Source organism: Rutilus rutilus (genome assembly GCF_951802725.1).
Source record: "Rutilus rutilus genome assembly, chromosome: 23".
NCBI classification, from domain to species: domain Eukaryota; kingdom Metazoa; phylum Chordata; class Actinopteri; order Cypriniformes; family Leuciscidae; genus Rutilus; species Rutilus rutilus.
The window spans coordinates 19,582,054-19,602,449 of NC_140233.1; the positions used below are offsets into that span (position 1 = coordinate 19,582,054).

The following is a 20,396-nucleotide window of genomic DNA, read 5'->3' on the forward strand; positions in this document are numbered from 1 at the left end:
CCAATTTAATCAATCAAAATTGATCCTATGTACCTCAGTTTCTCAATTCCCAGTGGATAACATCAAGTCCCGTCCCCTTTTTCTTCTTGCTCAGTGTCCTGATTCTTTGATTCGCCAATTGATTTTATTCTAAATATGTGATTTTAGCTGCTTAAGTTGGCTGCTAAGTATTCAAATTATATTTCAAATGGATTTGTGGAAACATATCCTGATTAATATATATAAAAAAAAATCTTGTTTACTTACATTTTTCAATTCCCAATGCATAAAATCATCTTCTGACTAGGGTTACAAAATTCCAGGAATTTTCAAAGTTCAAAACTTTCCATGGGAATTAACAGGAATTAATAGAGGAGAACTGGAATTCTGCTAAATTGCAGGTTAGCCTGTAATAAGGGAATTTAAATGTAGTTGAAAACTTAATCTGAAAACCAGATTAAATCCAAATTCAGTTGAATTTTTAACTTGTGCATTCCTGAATCTCAATCACATGCACACAGTTCATTCATGCACACTACCAGTGATTTTCTGGAATCTGTGTGTGCGTTCACCCACATCCCGTAAAGGCACGTGACATCGCTGTGACGTGTAATGTCTCTGCCGCGTCTTAAGTTTGCTTATGATCTGCGATTTCTCTCTCGACCACGCTTGTGCATTTTTTTGCTGAATCGATCATAAATTAGCGCATCACGTACCGTTTAACTTGAGCTGTCTTTTTTTGTTGTTGTTGTTCAATGAAAGAACAGAACTCACAAATAAATCCAAGTCAAAAATTTCATTTTTACATTTTTTGTATTAGTTTGCATGCTTATGACCATACAAAATGTTTGTATATGATACAGTTTTTATTAGGGGTGTAACGGTACACAAACGTGACGGTTCGCTACGTACCTCGGTTTTTAAATCACGTTTCGGTACAGCAGGGGCGAGAAAACTAAACGTAAAATTACTATTAACATTTTTAACAAATGTGTCTCTGTGTTTAAATAAATTTAATTATAATTCATTTTCTTAAGACTAAAAAAAACCTATCTTAGCTAATGCTGTAAACTATATGGGCCCTTAATATTACACATTACTATAATATTAAAGGTTGCAATTAACAACAGAGCAAATTATTAAATTCAGTTGCTATTTATTTTTAGATATAATAATCAACGCTCAAATTTAAAAAACAAAAAACATGTAAATTGCTCAAGGCAGGTTTTGCATTAACTTCTAAATCTAATTATAAAGTTAATTTTCTACTCCATTTTTGAAATATAATCATTTACACAGTGGCTATCATAACTTGTTTTCATGACAAATTTATTTAAACACACATTAAACAATCAAGACATTACTAACAGGTTAAGTAAATATAATGAATAGACTAATATAGTGCGTATACGAAATGCTGTACGGTTCGGGACGAATACATGTACTGTCACACCCCTAGTTTGTATACATTACCCCAAATGTCCAATTAATTCCCTTTAATTCCCATCAAGTTTCCAACTTGGAACATCTCCAAAATTCTTCCCATGGAAAATTTCTGGAAATTTACAGTAAATTTGCAACCCTAATTCTGCCGCCATTTTGTTATCCATTCAGTGAATGTCCTCATTCACAGATTCACTAATTGAATACGAATGCCATGTTGACTTCAATTCAGAGTTTCCCTCCAATTTTAATGACAATTTAACAAAGCACTGTGCCTAAAAGTGCAATTTATACATTTGTGCTGTTGCAACTATTGATTTTATTTTAAATATTATGTAATTTAAGCTGCTTATGTTGGCTGCTAACTATTTGAATCAAAGCATTTGTGTAAACATGTAAACAAATTTATATGTCAAAATTTACCCTATTCACTTCAATTTCTCAATTCCCAATGGATAAAATAAAGTTCGGCCCCCATGTTCAATGTCCTGATTCACAAATGGGATGTGAATGGCTGTTTCATGTTGACTTCAATTCCGGGTTTCCCTAGGTTATTTCTATATAATGATAACTGAGCAAAGCTCTGTGCCTACATCTGTAATTTATGCATTTGTGCTGTTCTTTAATTTCCTTATTTTTAAGTTTGTAATTATATTGAAAGTTAAAACAAGTTGTCAATAAGTGTGATCATTTTATGTGTGTTAAAACAGCTCCATTAGCGAGTCAAGCGTCCGGTACTGGTGATGTTAATCCGGTAATATGGAGAAAAAAAATATTTATTTGGTAATATTGTCAATAGTTGGATTATTGTCGTCTATGTAAATTCGCCAGTTACAAAGTCTCGAAGCGCAAATTCATGACTAGTTTGCACCTCGTTGCATTCAAATTCAGGGAGGTTTGCAGCTTTAGCCTTCGTTTGTTCTCAATAAAATGGAGGAAAATCTTAAATGTTGTCCTGCTTTTATTTTTTTAGTGCAAAACAGTTAATTCAACCTTTAGCATCAAAATATACTCAGTGCTTATTTGATTTTCTCAGTTGAACTATTTAAATTCTTAAAATCACAGTAATGTTTTTGTGTTAGTCATACATTTAAGTGCTTTGTGACTTAAATGTATCATTTGATTAGATAAAGAATTATTTGTATTTATTTTTTACAGTTCTAAGTGCTCTCTTTTCTCTCGGCCTTGTTGTATTAGATCTGGAAGCGTCTTGGTCATGAACGCAGAGTGTTTTCCCTTCAGGTTCTTGCCGGGTTTCTGTTCCAGTCCAATGCCGAGATACTCGGCCTCATCCTCATATTCAGGCCAGTGTGTCAGACCCGGACCATTCGGAGACCTGCCGAAAAATAGACATATTAGAGTGCAGAAACAATATGCTTTGTTCTTCTACACACACAGAGAGAGAAAATCAGGACGGATATTTTACCCAGTGTGTGCAAAGTTCCCCCAGTAGGCCATCACAGTCCTGCATAGCTCTTCCTCTTCCTTTGTGAAAGGAGCTAAAGGGGTTGAACCGTTAGATGAAAATGTCAGAGTAAAGAGTTCATTTGTTTTTGCAATCACGAGTCTTACCGGTTGCTTTGAGATGAGCTTTAGCAAAGCAGGTTCCCTGAATAAAGAAAAGTTCATCCGCATGGTCGACGCCAACAAAGCTGGGTCTTTTCTTCTGGATCATACTGGGAGGATGCTGGAACTCGTACAGGTAAACCGGCGCTCCTGAGGCTGAAATCACAACAGGGTTCCTTGGTTTTACACACATCATTACTCAGAGTAGTTCAATATTTCAATATTCAATATTTTTACTCTAGGCTTCAGTATCACATGATCCTTAAGAAATCATTCTAAACTTTTGTATTTTGAGATGGCCTCGACCACCCAGCTAGCGATTTCAGTTTCTACAATTCTGGGTGGGGGTGAAGGATCATCCCGCTTGCCTGAGAGAGATGGTCCTTCCTGAGCGGAATCGCCAGAGGAGAGCCGTCGAGGAGAGACTCTAGGAATGAGAACCATAATTGGGCCGGCCAGAACGGAGTTACAAGCAGAAGACGGGCTCAGTCCTGGCAAACTCTCTGGAGCAGAACTCCCGGGAGCAGAGCGTACAGGTGAAGCCTCGGCCACATCATTACCATAGCATTCAGCCTCAGGGGAGCTGTATACGTAAGGCCCCCCTGATGGTTGATATAAGAGACGCAGTGTTGTCCATGCGGACAAGCACATGATGACCCCTCAGGTCTGGGAGTAAGTGTTTGAGAGCTCGAAACACCGCCATCATTTCCATCCCAGAAGGATGCCATGCTCCTCAGAGGGGGCGAGCATCCCAGTGCCGAGACCACCGCGCCCCGAAGCACATGAGATGGCGGGGTTGCCAGAACAGCCCCCTTATGGCACCGTATATGAGGTGGGAAACGTCACCCGTACCCTCAGAAGCCTGACTTAGCTTACTCAGAGATAATAACGGTCCTTAGATCCATTTTACCATAAGTATGGATTTTAGAAAGGGCACGAAGCACTCTGCGCGTGCCCTCATAGTATTTCAAACAGGCATATAAAGCCAGACAAATATTTCATTTAATTTCTCAAAATTAAATGCAGTTTCAATAAACAATCAGACAAGTATACATGGTCTGAATGACATTTTTTCATTATTCATATTTGAATACAAAGAATCATTGCTTGCAAACACACATTAGTTGTTATAATAGGAACAAGAGAAAAGGTTTCTTTTACTCCTTCAGCTCAGTTCCCTCCGCATTATTGCGGACTCATAACCTACGCAATGCCGATCCGAGCCGTAGATTCTTTAATGCATCCAGAATACGCGCTGCCTCAGCGAACCGCAATTTAAGCTTTCTTCCTTTTTATTGATTTATTTAGTTCAAAAGGAAAGGCAAAAGGGGCGGAGCTAAAACTCCTGAAAGTGCATTATTTTCTACATGTTGGGAATTTTATGAATGAACACTTTTTCTTTTTTACGAGAGCTGACATACATGCTCCGCTCCCAGACAAACAACAATTTAATCGTGTGTATCCCCACTCGTAATGTAGTGAGGGCAGGGAGGGACACACAATTCAAAATGCTGCTTGCTTTACATGCTGGAGACTGGCGTGGCGAGTCTTCAGTTTCTCCCGTTTCAATACTAACAACATCCAGTTCCTCAAAACTGGGTAGCTGCAGTATCAGTGATTCACTCGAGGACGGAAGAAACCGCAATGCGTGCTTCACACCCTGAGATGAGACACTGGACTTGGCAGGTGAAGACAGAGAAAGGGCGAAGCCCGTCTCTAACCCCTCTGCCAGATCCATTTGCGAAGCAAACGATTTGAGCCGCCGCTCTGCCTCGGCAAGAGGAACGTGAGCCGAGGCGGGAGTGTAGCATTTTCAACGGTAGCTGTTCTCACAATGCCCCTCGAGGGCTGACTGAGCGTGCTGTGTGTTGCAACAAACACACAGCACATGTGTAAATATTCTGGGGGCCGTGAAAATTTTCTAAAATGCTGGCGGTGGCTGGCAACTTTACGGGTGATGTAACGAGGGCAGGGATGAACACACTTCCTGAAATGCTGTTCGTTTGCCATTATTTAAAGGAGTCATAACCTAGTATTACATTGGATACCTACTGCTGTATTATAGTCTTTCAGGCCCTTCTAAAAAAGAAAAGTGGAAAAAAAATAAACACAGACCTACTTTTACCCTTATTTCTGAAGGCATTATTGTCTCGCGAGATCAATGCGATGTTTTGGCTGTCGTGGACGCTCTATATGGCTCTGCACGCCAGTTGAAAGGGTTGTTGGGACAGCGTCATTAAAAATGAATTTCATCCACTGGTCCCTGATAGTTTCGTCCGATTTTGGGAGATAAAACACATTTACATGTTTTTTATGGCAATCAACCACAGAGCAAGTCCGGTGTGCACTCGGTTTCTCCATCTTTCTCGACTGAACTGAATATGAGGGGGAGATGGGAAGTGCGGGCTTCCTGCTGGGGTGTCCATATATGGTATATCCTACTACCTCATGACGTCAAGAGGGAGCTGAAATCAAAATCTCGTATTTGAGTGCGCGTGCACGCGCGCTGGTTTATTTACCCTGAGGTAAACAAACGCTTCACTTTTAAATATCGGCTTCCCGGCCAGTGTATAATCGTTAGTCGATCATAACATACATTGATTCTCGTGGAAAAGTGAAAATTGCAGGTTATGACTCCTTTAAAAAAAAATTTAAGGGTGAAAACTCCTGCCTAACAATTTTCTATAGACAGACAAAAAACACCAGGGACATAGATTTCACATAGAGCACATGCTGAAGACACAGAAGCTAGTGACTGTTTGTTCCAGGTGTGCTTTATAGTTTCCTGGTCGATGATGTCACCCGCCTGTGACGTTCCGTCACGCCATTGGACTGATTTCATACAGTGGGGAAAACAAGTATTTGACACACTACAAAATCACATTGTATGATTTGTAAATAATTAATTTGCATTCTATTGCATGACATAAGTATTTGATCACCTACCAACCAGTAAGAATTCCAGCTCTCACAGACCTGTTAGTTTTTCTTTAAGAAGCCCTCCTGTTCTCCACTCATTACCTGTATTAACTGCACCTGTTTGAACTTGTTACCTGTATAAAAGACACCTGTCCACACACTCAATCAAACAGACTCCAACCTCTCCACAATGGCCAAGACCAGAGAGCTGTGTGAGGACATCAGGGATAAAATTGTAGACCTGCACAAGGCTAGGATGGGCTACAGGACAATAGGCAAGCAGCTTGGTGAGAAGGCAACAACTGTTGGCGCAATTATTAGAAAATGGAAGAAGTTCAAGATGACGGTCAATCTTCCTCGGTCTGGGGCACCAGGGTGCGATTTGCCGGGGGGGGGGGACGCGTGGGATTTCCCCCTTTCTGGTCAATGTATCCCTGCCTCTGCTTAATTATTTTTATCCCCCCCTCAAAGTGATCAGTGCTACTACACTAGTGGCGAGACGGATCACAAAACTTATCACGGATCCGTGGTTTGATTAAAGTCAATTTTATTTTAAAATGCGCTACTTTGGCTGGCTCTGATATAGCTGCCGCAGCCTCTCTGTAATCACCACTCTGCAGACTTGCTCAATGTCCCGCCCACGGCGCTATCTGATTGGTTGCACCTCACGAGTAATAGCCTATCAACACTTGCGAGACGGTTGCAGGTCCGCTGGGCAGTGGAGCTGTGTGTTGAAAAGAAGGCAGCATATTCAGCATATTACTGAAGCGGGAATAAACATCACAATCTAATTATCTGTTTCTATGATGACAAGCAGAGTTAGATGGCCGAAGAGAATGGCCGAAGTTACACATATGGTGTTTCACTCAATTGAGGCTAAAGCAAAGGTTTTTTGATTACTCACTCACTCTTGAGCGTCTGGCGCGAGTGATTTCAATGTTAAGTCAATGTAAAGACGTGTTTACGCGCGTCTAGAGGTCCTGCCGCGAGAATGAGGCGTTTAGCGAGGCGCGGGCGCATCCAGTTCGCGCAAATGAGGCGAATTGACTAACACAGATAATGCATCTGTCTTTTCTATCATTTCACTGTAGCTCAGCATCGCGATGTAAAGTTAATGTTATTACTTTAACAGCAGCAGTAAAACTGTTTCTACTGTGATGGTTTAACTTTGCAATCAATCCGTGGTTCAGCAGAGGCTGATATAGAAGTAGCCTAGCCTATAAAACTAAGTAAAGCGCTGTAATGTGAACTGTCAGTGCGATAGAAATAAAATCCGAAATGGACCACCCACTGTCAGCGCTAGCCTTCTGAGACAATAGATGACATTGCGGCTAATTTATCTGATCCTGTCCATTAGCTTTGATCCATGTACGGCTTTTCAGAATGTCACCAAGTACAAATATTTATGTTATTTCAGCGCGAAAACTCTAGCTAGCTAGCTGGGAACAATGAAAAGGGTCCAGAGCAGCATCTCGTCATATTTTACAGGACCGTCACAAAAAAATCCTAGAACACAGTCCCAGGTTGACTCAAATGAACAAGGACCATACAACCCAGACTTACAAGCTAATAATTCGGTTTCTGAGGCTATTGTTGGAGGTTGCATTGAGCCGGGGCGCTTTGCTAAATGGAGAGAGGGTCGAGAGTGGCTTGCTGTCACCACAGACGGATCAGTTCAGAGTACAGCTTGCTCTGACATTAGAGATTTAGGCCCATATACACAAGAGAGGCTTTACATCGACTCTGCAAAGTCTGCAAAAAAATTAAATGACAAAATAAGCAGACATGGAAAGTGTCAGTCCCACATCAAATGCATAGAAATTTTGCAGAGAAGACGCGAGACAGCAATTGAAAAGGCAGTAGATAACAATGCAGCTCTGTGGAGAAAACACAATGAGAAGACTTTAAAAGTAACTGCGAATTGCATACGTACAGCCTATATGATCTGCCAAAACAACCTCTCATTCAAAATCCAGCCACAGCTGGTGGAACTGCAACAACTGAATGGCGTAATCCTGGGATGTATGCTGCATTCTGACAAGGCTTGTTGTAATATGCTCATGTTTATTGGAGAAAAAAATGAGAACTCAGCTAGTGGACTTTATCAAAAACTCATCTAAGTTCAGTATTCTCATTGATGAGAGCACAACGGTGTCAAACAAAACATGCCTAATCATCTACATTAGGATTCCCTATGAAGGTGAGGTCTACAACTTCTTCCTTCAACTTGTTGAGCTGCAGTCGTGCACTGGATCGGCCATCTGTGACATCCTGCTCCAAAGCCTTTATACACGGGGCATCTCTGAAGACATGTTGCGCACCCGGCTTATTGGCTTTGCTGCTATGATGGGCCGATACAGGGGAGCAGCCACACTCCTACGTGAGAAGATCAACCCTAACCTGACCGTCATTCACTGTATGAACCACAAGTTAGAACTGGCGGTCCATGATGCTGTGAAACACATTACAGAGGCGAGCCATTTTCAGATGTTCATTGACTCTCTGTATTCATTTTTCTCTCAAAGCCCAAAACATGTGAGAGAGTTTGAGTCTGCAGCTTCTGATCTGGGCATGCAAGCTCGCAGGATAGGAAGAGTATTTGATGTGCGCTGGCTGTCCTCATCCTGCACGTCTGTGACGGCTCTCTGGCAAAGCTATCCAGCCTTGGTCAAACTCTTTGGAGTGTTGATGGAAGACAAATCCAGATCTTCCGTGGAAAGAGCCAAATGTCGGGGCATTCATGGTAAAATGACACAGTGGCTTTTTTTGGTGGAGATGGCGTTGGTAAAAGATGCGCTGGAAACCCTGCAAGCCTTGTCCCTGTTTCTGCAGAGGAGAGATGCCACAGCTGTCAGTGCCAGTGCTGAGGTGGATGAGAACACTGAGGTCTATGCGGCAAGCAGATGGTGTGAACGCAAGAGGCCTGAAGGAGGAATTTGAAAGTTTCCACTCTTTCAAGGGAGCGAATGTGTCTCAGCCAAGTGACAGTGATCATCGGAAGGCAGAGGTCTTTCGTGAAAGACTGTTCGTTTCCCTGGCCGACAACATTGAGCGCAGGCTGGATGACAACAGAATTATTTCTGATGCAGCCGCTCTAAATCCGTCAAATTGGCCATCTGATGAAGACAAGCGCATCCTATATGGAGACAACAAACTTCTCACCATTTAGAAGTCTCTCGCTGTTGAGGCTGCAACCAGTACCATACTCCTCAAGGAATTCCACCCAATTCAAGTGTCATGGCATCACAGGAGACAATCTACGCAAAGTGCTCATCACTGTCTCCACACTCCCAGTGTCAACAGCCGAGTGTGAAAGGGGATTCAGCGCCATGAACCGTATTCTCACAGACGAAAGAAACCGAATAAATGTCTCCACACTGAACAACCTACTGTTCATTTCCATAAATGGGCCAGGGGTTGCCTACTTCCTTGCCCGGAGATTCACAGAAATGTGGGTAAAAGAAGGACGACATGCCGCAGATGACGCTCCCACAGGAAAGCAGAAAAAGACGACGGAAGTCCATCATCAAGGCAGACTGTTTTCCTAGTATGATGCATAGGCCTACACTATAGCCTATTTATGTTTAAGTTGACACTACGTTGCCATTTCATTTTGCCATTCATAAATAAATGTTTTGACATGTCTAGCCGAGTGGCACTATCCATGGTACTGGGAGGGGGATTTAATTCTTGCATGTTTTTTCGTTGTGCATGATCACAGTTAATATGTGTAGGGAAAGATAAGTTATTAGAGTAAAAATATTGCGTTAGGCTACTTCATGAGTTAATAAGAATTTTTTCCTGCAGCGCACGCAAGGTCCCCCCTGCTCAAGCCAGCGCATGCCCAGGCCCATCTGAAGTTTGCCAATGACCATCTGGATGATCCAGAGGAGGAATGGGAGAAGGTCATGTGGTCTGATGAGACAAAAATAGAGCTTTTTGGTCTAAACTCCACTCGCCGTGTTTGGAGGAAGAAGAAGGATGAGTACAACCCCAAGAACACCATCCCAACCGTGAAGCATGGAGGTGGAAACATCATTCTTTGGGGATGCTTTTCTGCAAAGGGGACAGGACGACTGCACTGTATTGAGGGGAGGATGGATGGGACCATGTATCACGAGATCTTGGCCAACAACCTCCTTCCCTCAGTAAGAGCATTGAAGATGGGTCGTGGCTGGGTCTTCCAGCATGACAGCGACCTGAAACAGACAGCCAGGGCAACTAAGGAGTGGCTCCGTAAGAAGCATCTCAAGGTCCTGGAGTGGCCTAGCCAGTCTCCAGACCTGAACCCAATAGAAAATCTTTGGAGGGAGCTGAAAGTCCGTATTGCCCAGCGACAGCCCCGAAACCTGAAGGATCTGGAGGGTCTGTATGGAGGAGTGGGCCAAAATCCCTGCTGTAGTGTGTGCAAACCTGGTCAAGAACTACAGGAAACGTATGATCTCTGTAATTGCAAACAAAGGTTTCTGTACCAAATATTAAGTTCTGCTTTTCTGATGTATCAAATATTTACGTCATGCAATAAAATGCTAATTAATTACTTAAAAATCATACAATGTGATTTTCTGGATTTCTGTTTTAGATTTCGTCACTACGGTACGTGACTGCTACATGCTTTATAAGTGGGAAAACCTGCCAAATCGGCAGTGTATCAAATACTTGTTCTTCCCACTGTAGGTGCTTCACGAGGAATCACGTAGAGGCGTTCCCACAGCATCTCGACGCAGCTCGAGTTCCCTTGAAAGGGAACTAACTTTTTCCTTGACATTGATGGAATTTTCTGTCATTTATGACAACACTTTCCCACCATTGACGGAAATTTCCGGCTTTCTGTGTTTTCACTTTTATATGGTCGGGGGCGCTATGACATTTCTTCTGAAAAAGTACAGAATCTCCTGATCAAAACACAGGTGAGGAAGAAGCAGAAACAAGTGACAGAAAATGTCTTATGCACATGTGAAAATAACGTGATCATCAAACAATAACCAGCATATAAATCAAAACTGCCTAATGTTACTGAGTGAAATGTTGTTCGTTGAATCTGATCTGGACGTAAATGCGATTTTTGTTCAAAATGTTGCTTTTTGTATGAAATTTAACCACATTCAAGTGTTGATAAAAACATAATGCATAAAGTTAGAATTAGTTTTATAAAGCAGAGGTTTTGTTCTTTTTTTGGACATATTTCATGTAAAATATTCTTACAACTAAATGTTCTGGGGGCCATGAAAATTTTGTGAAAATTATCAAAAATGCAACTAAAATGGTGACTGCCACAAAAAAATAAAAAAATACAACGCTGGCAGGAAAAGACTTAAATGACTCTGCAAATATGATGAAACCCTTTAACTATATACAGTGTTTACACAGTTGCAATAGTTAAGTATGAATGAATCAGTAAATTATTGCTTCTCACCGCTGTGGTATTTTGCCAGTTGGAGGGCGGGGATATTAAAAAGCACATCCCCCATCATCTCTCTATAAATGTCTCTGATTTGAATGGGGTCGTTTGTGTCGCCCAGGTACTCATTTGCCACCAGGTCAATTATCCATCGATCCCTGGGCTAAAGGGAATTGAGTTCAGAGCACAGAATTCAAAGAAAGAAAAGTGAAGAAAGATTTGAACTATTAACTGAGAGGTTAAAATTACATAATGTGCAACTTACGTCAGGGTAATTCAGGGTCAAGGCTTTTGTGGCTTGCTCTTTATCTATCCCATCAATCCATCCAAGACCTAAAAAATACTAAGGCGAAATAACATTCAACTTTATGCATAAAAAAATAAAACCTAAAATATGAATATATTATAAATGCATCTGAGATCTTTGTGTGTGTTGATTTCATACAGTTGATACCTTTTATTTTCAACAAGCGTTTTGATTAGCTTGAATTTGTGAATGAATGTTATATTTTTAAAGACCTTTAAAACAAAAATACAGTAGCATAATAGGGGAACTTTAGGGTTAAAAAAGGCATTTTACCTTAATATCAACATTTATTCATTTATTCCAACTGATGTAACCTGAACTATCCCAGTCTAAAAAATACTTAAAAATTTCAGCCTTTGAATAACACTTTTTGTAAAATTTTTGATGTAAAAAAAAAAAGAGGTCAAATTAAAGTAAATCACACCAGGTAAAAGATGCACCTGCATTAAAATTTTTTTTTTAAAATGATATGCATATATATATATATATATTGTGGATACTAATGCATGTTCTGTTGATTTCTTTATTAAAATAATAGCTGTTTGGAGTGTGATATTGAATATAATAATAAATGTAATATTTACTCACTGTGGGCATTAAATAGCCGAACTCATCATTAGTAATACCAGTGATGAGAGGAACTTTACTGAACTCTTGTTTCCGAATGATCTCCTCTACAGGCTTGGGAAGGAAATGAGAATCCACAGCAACACTGAAGTGCATCACCTCGAACTATGAACACAGTTTCAGTTTATAGTTTGAGTATGTATTTCAGCTTATCATAATTGCTTGTCAGTACATTGGCAGTACACTTCAAACCATATTTCAAAGTCAATAGAATCATGAAATTGGATATAAAGATGTAAAGCACTCTTTAGTTCAACAAACTTTAAATTTAAACTAATACTTTTTACTTTTTTACTTAATACTTTAATTTAATGGTAAATAACATGCAATTAAGTGTCTGTCTCATAACTGACAAACTTTTTCACAAGTCGACTTACACGAAAAGAGTAAAACTTGACGATGTATGACATAGGATGTAGGAGTATCGTAAGCTTTGACGCCTCACGCGGTTCAAACAAACAGAGCTGGGCAACAAACTCAAGCGCCTCTGACATTTCTCTTTAAAAATGGTTGTTTTAGACTTCTAATTCGTGACCGGCGTTTTGTTTTGCTCTATCCTCTGCACTTCTGCGTTCGTCATTACGTTGTGTGTCGGGTCAAGTGTTACTTAAGTGTTCGCCGTAAATCGATGCGTACGGCCGTCTGCCGGAAGCTAGATATTTTAGTATTTTTTAAGAAACTTTCAAATAGCATAATAGGGGCACTTTAATATAACTCAGATTATATTAGTCTGAAAGAAGAATGTCATATACACCTAGGATGGCTTGAGGGTGAGTAAATCATGGGGTAATTTGAATTTATGGGTGAACTATCCCTTTAATGGCTTATTTTTATGAAAAATCTCACACCTTTTTGGAACATTCCAGAACTTCCTCCTCAGACCAGCCCATGATGCAGTCAACGATCTTTGATGAACTGCTACTGTCACAGTTGCATGATTTGGCTGAATTCTGCAATGATCATCAACATGAGGACTTAAGAAGACTTTTAAATAACAAAATTATGAAAATACAAGAAGGTTATGAAAGGAAATGATACCTGGGCTATCAGCAAAGGATTACCCATCACTAAACCAGGAAAAAAGGCAGTCCCGCTTTCTGCAATGGCTCGATGAAACAGACCAGAAGCCAATGGTGAAAGAATCTTAAAGACATAATGACACAGAAAGTGACTCATCATTCAATACAAATAATTTTGCAATCATTACAGCTGAATTATTGTTTCTACAGTTACTAAATAAAGATGCACACCAGCGTGGATACACTGACTGCTCCAGCAGACTCTCCAAAGATGGTCACTGATCCAGGATCTCCACCGAAACTGTGGATGTTCTCCTGAACCCATTGAAGAGCAGCCACCTGGTCCAGAAGACCATAGTTTCCTGGCGCATGTTCATCTCCTGTGCTGCAAAAAGAAAAGGAAACTTTTATCTGAATCTGTGATTAAATACAGAAAAATGTATTCACATAATAGGGCTAGTGTTGCACCAAGATGAGTTTTTTTAATGAAACACTGAAGCCAAAATTAAATAATGATGATGAAATTTCGTCAATCATTTTGGCCCTTCAGAACTTTTTCGCTAATTAAATTTGTCACTTTCGTGGAGAAATTGTCAATGATTTTGGCCAAATCTTTTCAGTTTCAGAAATTTCGGAGCATCACTAATACGTACATTGCACAAAAACATAAATCAATTTTAATGCCAAGTTACAAGCATTAATTGCAACAATTTAATGCCATTAAACATTTAATTCATCCTTAAATTTAACAAATTAACTTTGGTAGCCCTAATGTATTGATGTGATTTTTTTTTATTATTATTTATTTGATTTTAATTACTATTACCTATAACTTTACAAAAAATAACAATATTACGATTTATTGAAATTGCTATTGCTATTGAAATTTAAAACAGCATTAAAAGAATCTATTTGATAATGAAAATGTAATCCAGATTTGATTAATTTATCAATTGCAGACTAAATTTTTACCTACTTGTAGTAAAGATCCACCAACCTTAAGAATCCCAGCAGTCCCAATCTGTACTGAATCAGCACCACGACCACATCCTGATACGCTGACAGAACAGAGCCATCGTACACTGAAGCTGAACCAAGAGAAAGTCCTCCACCATGAATCCAAACCATGACCTAGAAAACACGTGGAAACATTCTCGACCCAATTTCTATGAGAACGTTCAATCCCAAAAAGCTGCTGTTGAACTTACTGGCAACTTGGCGTCTTCTTCACCAGGTTTGACTGGAGTGTAAATGTTGAGATACAAGCAGTCCTCTGAGACCTCAGGAATCTCCACATCCATAGAGAGAAACTCCAGCTCAAGGACACTCGCTTGCCTGTCCTGAATGCACCTAAAGAATCCACAGTACATTAGATACTGGAAATGTCTAAACACATTTGAATTTAAATACTGTTGTGTGGCATCTCACATTGGTGGCTGTTTGGTTGCATCTCTCACTCCTTGCCATTTCTCTGCAGGCTGGGGCTGAGCCAGTCTCAGAGGCCCCACTGGGGGCCTGGCAAACGGTACACCGAGATAGCTATTGATGACAGTTTCCTTGCCCTTCACAGTCAGGAAGGAACCTCTTAAAGAGCCTAATTTTGTTTCCACTACAGGTCCTGTCAAGAAAACCAATCATAATATAATATAAAGATTTAATTTAGTTTGCATAAGGCAAAAAAGATCCAATTTGACTTGCATTTAGCAAATAAATTATGGTTTTATGACAAAAAAAAATTAAATTCTGAAACTGATAACTTGCCTTCATTCCACTCTTTTATAATCTGTGGAAGTTTTTGAGTCATGAAAGTAAAGTGTCGTCCCTTAATGTTTTTGCCAGGTTTCTGTTCCAGTCCAATGCCGAGATACTCAGCCTCAGCTCCATATTCAGGCCACTTTGTGAGGCCCGGACCATTCGGAGACCTGAAAAAGTTTTTTTTAAATATAGTTTAAAATACTACTAAAATTCATAACACTTTTAACAAAAGTTTGAATTTAATGACCCTAAAAATGTCACGTATTGTAACCATCAAGTAAAAAGTAATATATTATTCTTACAATTTAAATACATAATATATTTTTCCTACAGTTTAAATACATGTGAGTGTACAGATCTTAATCAGATATTATCTAACATTAACAAAGGTTAATAACTGTAGTAAAAATGTATTGCTCATTGTGGTGAGTGGGGCGTGGTTCAGTGAGGTCTGCAGCGGGAGAGAGAGCCAGAGGACAAGCGGTGTGTAAGAAGGTCAAGTGCAAATTACAGAGAGAGAGAGATTGGGCACTCATACAGGCTGGGAGACTGAATGCTGGAGAATTATTGCTGGATTTATGCATTATTTGAACTGAGTTATTGAGACCGCAGTGAGTGCGACTTCTTTTATTTGTTACCTGTAGAAGGTTGAATAAAATACGACTCCCAGTCACGCCGACCCTGTCTGTGGGAACTCCATCGACCCAGGCCCCGCCCACTCACGTGCCTTTAAACAAAATGGGTCCTCAAGACGATCCTGAGGCCTTCAAAGACCTGTTTGAGAGGTCCGCAGAGGCATGTGGGTGGCCCCAAACGGACTGGCCGGTGCGCCTCATCCCACTGCTGTCCAGAGAGGCGCAGATGGTTGTCCCAACATCTGCCAGTTCAGAACCTCCTGGTCTACCAAGAGCTGAAACGCGGCATCTAACAACGGGTCGGCCTGAGTCCTGAACAACACCGCTTCAGATCGTTGGACCTCTGAGAAAGTGGCCGACCCTTCGTGATGGCTCCGGGACGCTTGCCGCAGATGGCCGAAGGAAGCGACATCGAGGAAATCATCGACAAAGTGGTGCTGAAGCAGTTTGTTGCGCGGCTGCCTAAGAAGACAGTGGGTTCACTTTATTGATCGGTGTCCAGCAATGGATAAAAAAAATGACCAAAGAGTTTCAATATTTTTCCTATTTAAAACTTGACTCTTCTGTAGTTACATCGTGTACTAAGACTGACAGAAAATGTAAAGTTGCGATTTTCTAGGCTGATATGGCTAGGAACTGTACTCTCATTCCTGCGTAATAATCAAGAAACTTTGCTGCCGTACCATGAGTGCAGCAGGCGTAATGATATGACGCAGCGCCTGAAAATAGGTCTAATAGGTTAGACAAACTTAGTCCCGGTCACGTTGGAAGTTACTGAGCTGGGGACTATTTTCAGGCGCTGCGTCATATCATTACACCTGCTGCACTCATGGTACGGCAGCAAAGTTTCTTGATTATTACGCAGGAATGAGAGTATAGTTCCTAGCCATATCATCCTAGAAACTTTACATTTTCCGTCGGTCTTACTACACGATGTAACTACAGAAGAGTCAAGTTTTAAATAGGAAAAATATCGAAACTCTTTGGTCATTTTTTTGAGAGAGATGCTAATGGTCATGTCCGATTTAATGATCTATGCTAAGCTATGCTAAAAGTGGTACGGCCAGACCCGGAGATCGGCTGAATGGATTCGAAAACGAAAGCTGAGCCAGGACCAATGGAAACTGAGCCAAGGGAACGGAGCACTGTTGAGAGGAGAACCCTCATGGAACGCGATGATTTTCCCTTGGAACAGTCTCAAGATTAAAAGTTTAAAAATGCATTTGAGCAGGTCCGTTCCATCGACGGGCAGCTTCTCCAAAAACCCGATCACTCTTCTATCATTATTTTGCTATTTTAAAGGACAGGTTGTATCGAGTGACCCAAGACACTCAGACAAAGCAATATACAACTCAGTTGTTAGTACCAAAAAGCCGTCGGGAAATGCTTCTCCAGGCGGCTCACTGTAACCCTATGGCCAGACATTTGGGGCAAGCAGCAACACTTAATCGTCTAATGACCCGATTTTTCTGGCCGGGCATTCATGAGATTGCACGCAGGTGGTACGCGTCTTGTCATGAATGTCAGTTGGTGAACCCACCGGCCGCTCCAAAAGCGCCTTTGCACCCTCTTCCTCCAATGCAGGTCCCCTTCGATCGAATTGGTATGGACCTTATCAGGCCATTAGAACGGATTGCACGTGGGCATCGCTTTGCATTAGTCCTAGTGGATTATGCAACACGATACCCAGTAGTGCTCTGCAGCATTTCCGCGAAAAGTGTAGCGGACGTGCTGTTTCATTTAATCTCCTGGGTGGGAATCCCGAAAGAGATTCTCACCGACCAAGGCACGGCATTTATGTCACGGACCCTCCGCAAACCTTACGTGTTATTGGGCATTAAATTGATTCGCACCAGCGTCTATCACCCACAAACAGACGGCCTGGTGGAGCGATTTAATCGCACATTAAAAACCATGATTCGAAAGTTTGTTCATGAAGACGCCAAAAATGGGGATAAATGGCTGGAACCCCTCTTGTTCGCTGTGCGCGAGGTCCCCCAAGCCTCCACAGGGTTTTCCCCCTTTGAGCTTCTCTACGGACGTTCATCCCCACGGGGTGTTAGACGTGCTGAGAGAGACTTGGGAAGACGGACCTTCGGGTAGTAGAAATTAAATTCAGGATGTCCTGGACTTGAGAACAAAACTCCACACTTTGGGGCGGCTCTCTATGGATAATTTGTTACAGGCCCAGGACAAACAAAGCCAGCTATACAACAAGGGAACTAGACTACGCGAATTTACACCGGGAGATAAAGTACTTGTATTGCTCCCTACTTCCAGTTCCAAATTAACAGTGTAATCACGACGCGTCACACAACGCGTGATCTCAATCATGAGGTAGTGCGAACGGACAGGAGTGGGGCACATCAAATTTACTATCTTAAACTCCTTAAAAAAATGGAGCGAGGCGGAGCCAGATCTCAGTTCAGAAGTGAGCAGTAAAAACAAATCTCTTGCTCTGGCCCCAGGAGGAGATCACCTCTCGCCCTCACAGCTCACTGATATACTGAGGTTGCAAACAGAATTGAGGATGTGTTCTCGCCCGTCTGGTCGAACGAACCTCATTCAGCACCCTATTGAGACGGCCGTATCGTTTGCCTGAACACAAAAAAAGTGGTTCAGACTGTTCAGACTGACTGTTCAGATGGATTAGAGGTGATGCTGGATATGGGAGTAATAGAGGAATCCAACAGTGATTGGTGAGCCCGATAGTTTTAGTGCCTAAAACCGGGACGGCTCGGTCCGATTCTGTGTGGATTATGGCAAGATCCTCTGTGTCAAAATTCGATGCATTAATTTGTTAACATTAGTAAATGCATTGGTTAACTAACAATTGGAAATACTTATAAAGCATTTATTCATCTTATTTAATGTTTCTACATTTACTAATGCATTTTTAAAGTAAAAATTGTCTCTGTTAACATTAGTTAAGGAACTGTGAACTAACATGAACAAACAATGATCGACTGTATTTTTAATATCTAACATTAACAAAGGTTAATAAATGTAGTAAAAATATATTGCTTATAAATAATGTTAACTAATGCATTAACTGATGTTAACAAATGAAACGTACTGTAAACTGTTTTTTTAACAAATGTCATGTTAAATTATCACAGTATTTATAGTATTAATTCATAAATATCATGTTTTTTCGGAAGCTGCATCACATGACTTTTTACAACCTTAACTCGAGGGGACGGCAGGGGTCTTCATTATGATATCACTTCCTGTATGTTTCTGCATTATTGGTTGCACCACATGATTTGATTTGGCAGACATTAGATTTGTTTCAAATATTTATAACAATTGAACAAACTGCTTCAAAGATTATAGCAAACTACTTGATAATGTTTTCAAGAATTTCATCCTTTAAAGGAAGCTTTTTATTCATGATATTCGTCTACCACCCTGGCATTTTTGTCTTTATCACTCCAAAACAATTCAACTGGTCTTGTCGGCAGAATCTTATTTCACCAAGTGCAAAAACTTTGAGACAACTTTGTTGATCCTGGAACAACATTTCAATCAACCAATCAGATTTAAGGGCCAAGATTACAGTTTATGTAAAGTTTAGGCTTACAACCAGGGTTAGGTGCTTCTACATCAGTGTTATTCACCTTTCATTTCCCTCTTATTTTAGGGATAAGTTATGGGTAGGATAAGCTTTAGGGGTTAGCGTTAGGACTAAACTTTCAGAAAGGAATGTTGTTCCGGAAAGGAATGTTGTTCCAAAATCTCACTTACCCAGTGCGAGCAAAGTTCCCCCAGTAAGCCATGACAGTTCTACAAAGTTCATTTTCATCTTCTGTGAGTTCATCTGAATTAAAATCGAGAAGAAAGACGTAAAATAGGAAAAACTAAGAGAGACACACTGTATTGATTGTCACTACCTATAAAATCCTTACTTTGACAACTGTTGTGGTTAATGATATCAACGAGACTAAAGTTTGAGATCTGAAGGTATGGTCACATTTAACGTTTTTCAGCAAATTTTCACAGTCGAAATCCAGTAATTTCAACAGTAATACACGTAATTGGAAATTTTGAGTGAGGCCGAAAGTTTTCCCCACGCATACTTCACAACGTGTTAAAGCAAATTCACTGTGATGACCAACAGAAAGCTGCTTGGTCTGAAAGTGATTTCTCTGTGAGCTGTGCTTCATACATCGCTACACTGCTGAGAATATACAATGGACCATTTTTCTGTGGAATTTTGTGAAAGTTCGCTAATGTGACTGTACTTCTAAAACACTAAATCTATTTGTTACATTTCCTAATATTATTGGGGTTGTACCTTCCAGCTTTATAAGTCCATCTGCAAAGCAAAAACCAAAAACAAATGCAAGTTCATCTGCATGGTCACTTCCAACAAAACTGGGTCTTTTCTTTTGAAGTGTACTGGGAGAATGTTGGAATTCATACACGTATACTGGTGCACCAGCATCTAGAAATAGACGAAATTGATAATTATCTTTGTGCATCACTCAAACAGCATTTAACACAGTCATACTTCTACAGCGCATTGAACAAACTCTCACCTCTGTGGAAATTAGCTACTTTGCGAGCTGGGATGTTGAACATAAAGTCTCCGAACATCTCTCGAAAACCATCTCGGATTTTGATCCTGTCAGTGGATGTGCCCAGATACTCATTTAAAACAAGCTCAAGAATTGACTGATCTTGAAGCTAAAGGGGATACAAAATAGACCAGAAATATTATACAAAGGCATGTCTAAAAGGTA

At 40.6% G+C, this 20,396-nt stretch overlaps 1 protein-coding gene across 1 annotated transcript in view; it reads right to left on the reverse strand.

Moving 5' to 3' along the window:
• Positions 1–2,366: 2,366 nt before the first annotated feature.
• ces2b (carboxylesterase 2b) overlaps positions 2,367–20,396 on the reverse strand; it is a 67,123-nt gene continuing 49,093 nt past the window's right edge. Inside the window, exons 34-49 of the mRNA XM_084397039.1 lie at positions 20,193–20,340; positions 19,949–20,098; positions 19,399–19,471; positions 15,023–15,183; positions 14,690–14,879; positions 14,470–14,611; positions 14,259–14,392; positions 13,493–13,646; positions 13,281–13,385; positions 13,091–13,192; positions 12,204–12,347; positions 11,574–11,651; positions 11,324–11,471; positions 2,995–3,144; positions 2,849–2,921; positions 2,367–2,758 (exon numbers count right to left, since the gene is read on the reverse strand). Coding sequence (XP_084253165.1) covers positions 2,575–2,758; positions 2,849–2,921; positions 2,995–3,144; positions 11,324–11,471; positions 11,574–11,651; positions 12,204–12,347; positions 13,091–13,192; positions 13,281–13,385; positions 13,493–13,646; positions 14,259–14,392; positions 14,470–14,611; positions 14,690–14,879; positions 15,023–15,183; positions 19,399–19,471; positions 19,949–20,098; positions 20,193–20,340 — 2,136 coding nt within the window. The 3' untranslated portion in view covers positions 2,367–2,574. The remainder of the gene's footprint in view (positions 2,759–2,848; positions 2,922–2,994; positions 3,145–11,323; positions 11,472–11,573; positions 11,652–12,203; positions 12,348–13,090; positions 13,193–13,280; positions 13,386–13,492; positions 13,647–14,258; positions 14,393–14,469; positions 14,612–14,689; positions 14,880–15,022; positions 15,184–19,398; positions 19,472–19,948; positions 20,099–20,192; positions 20,341–20,396) is intronic.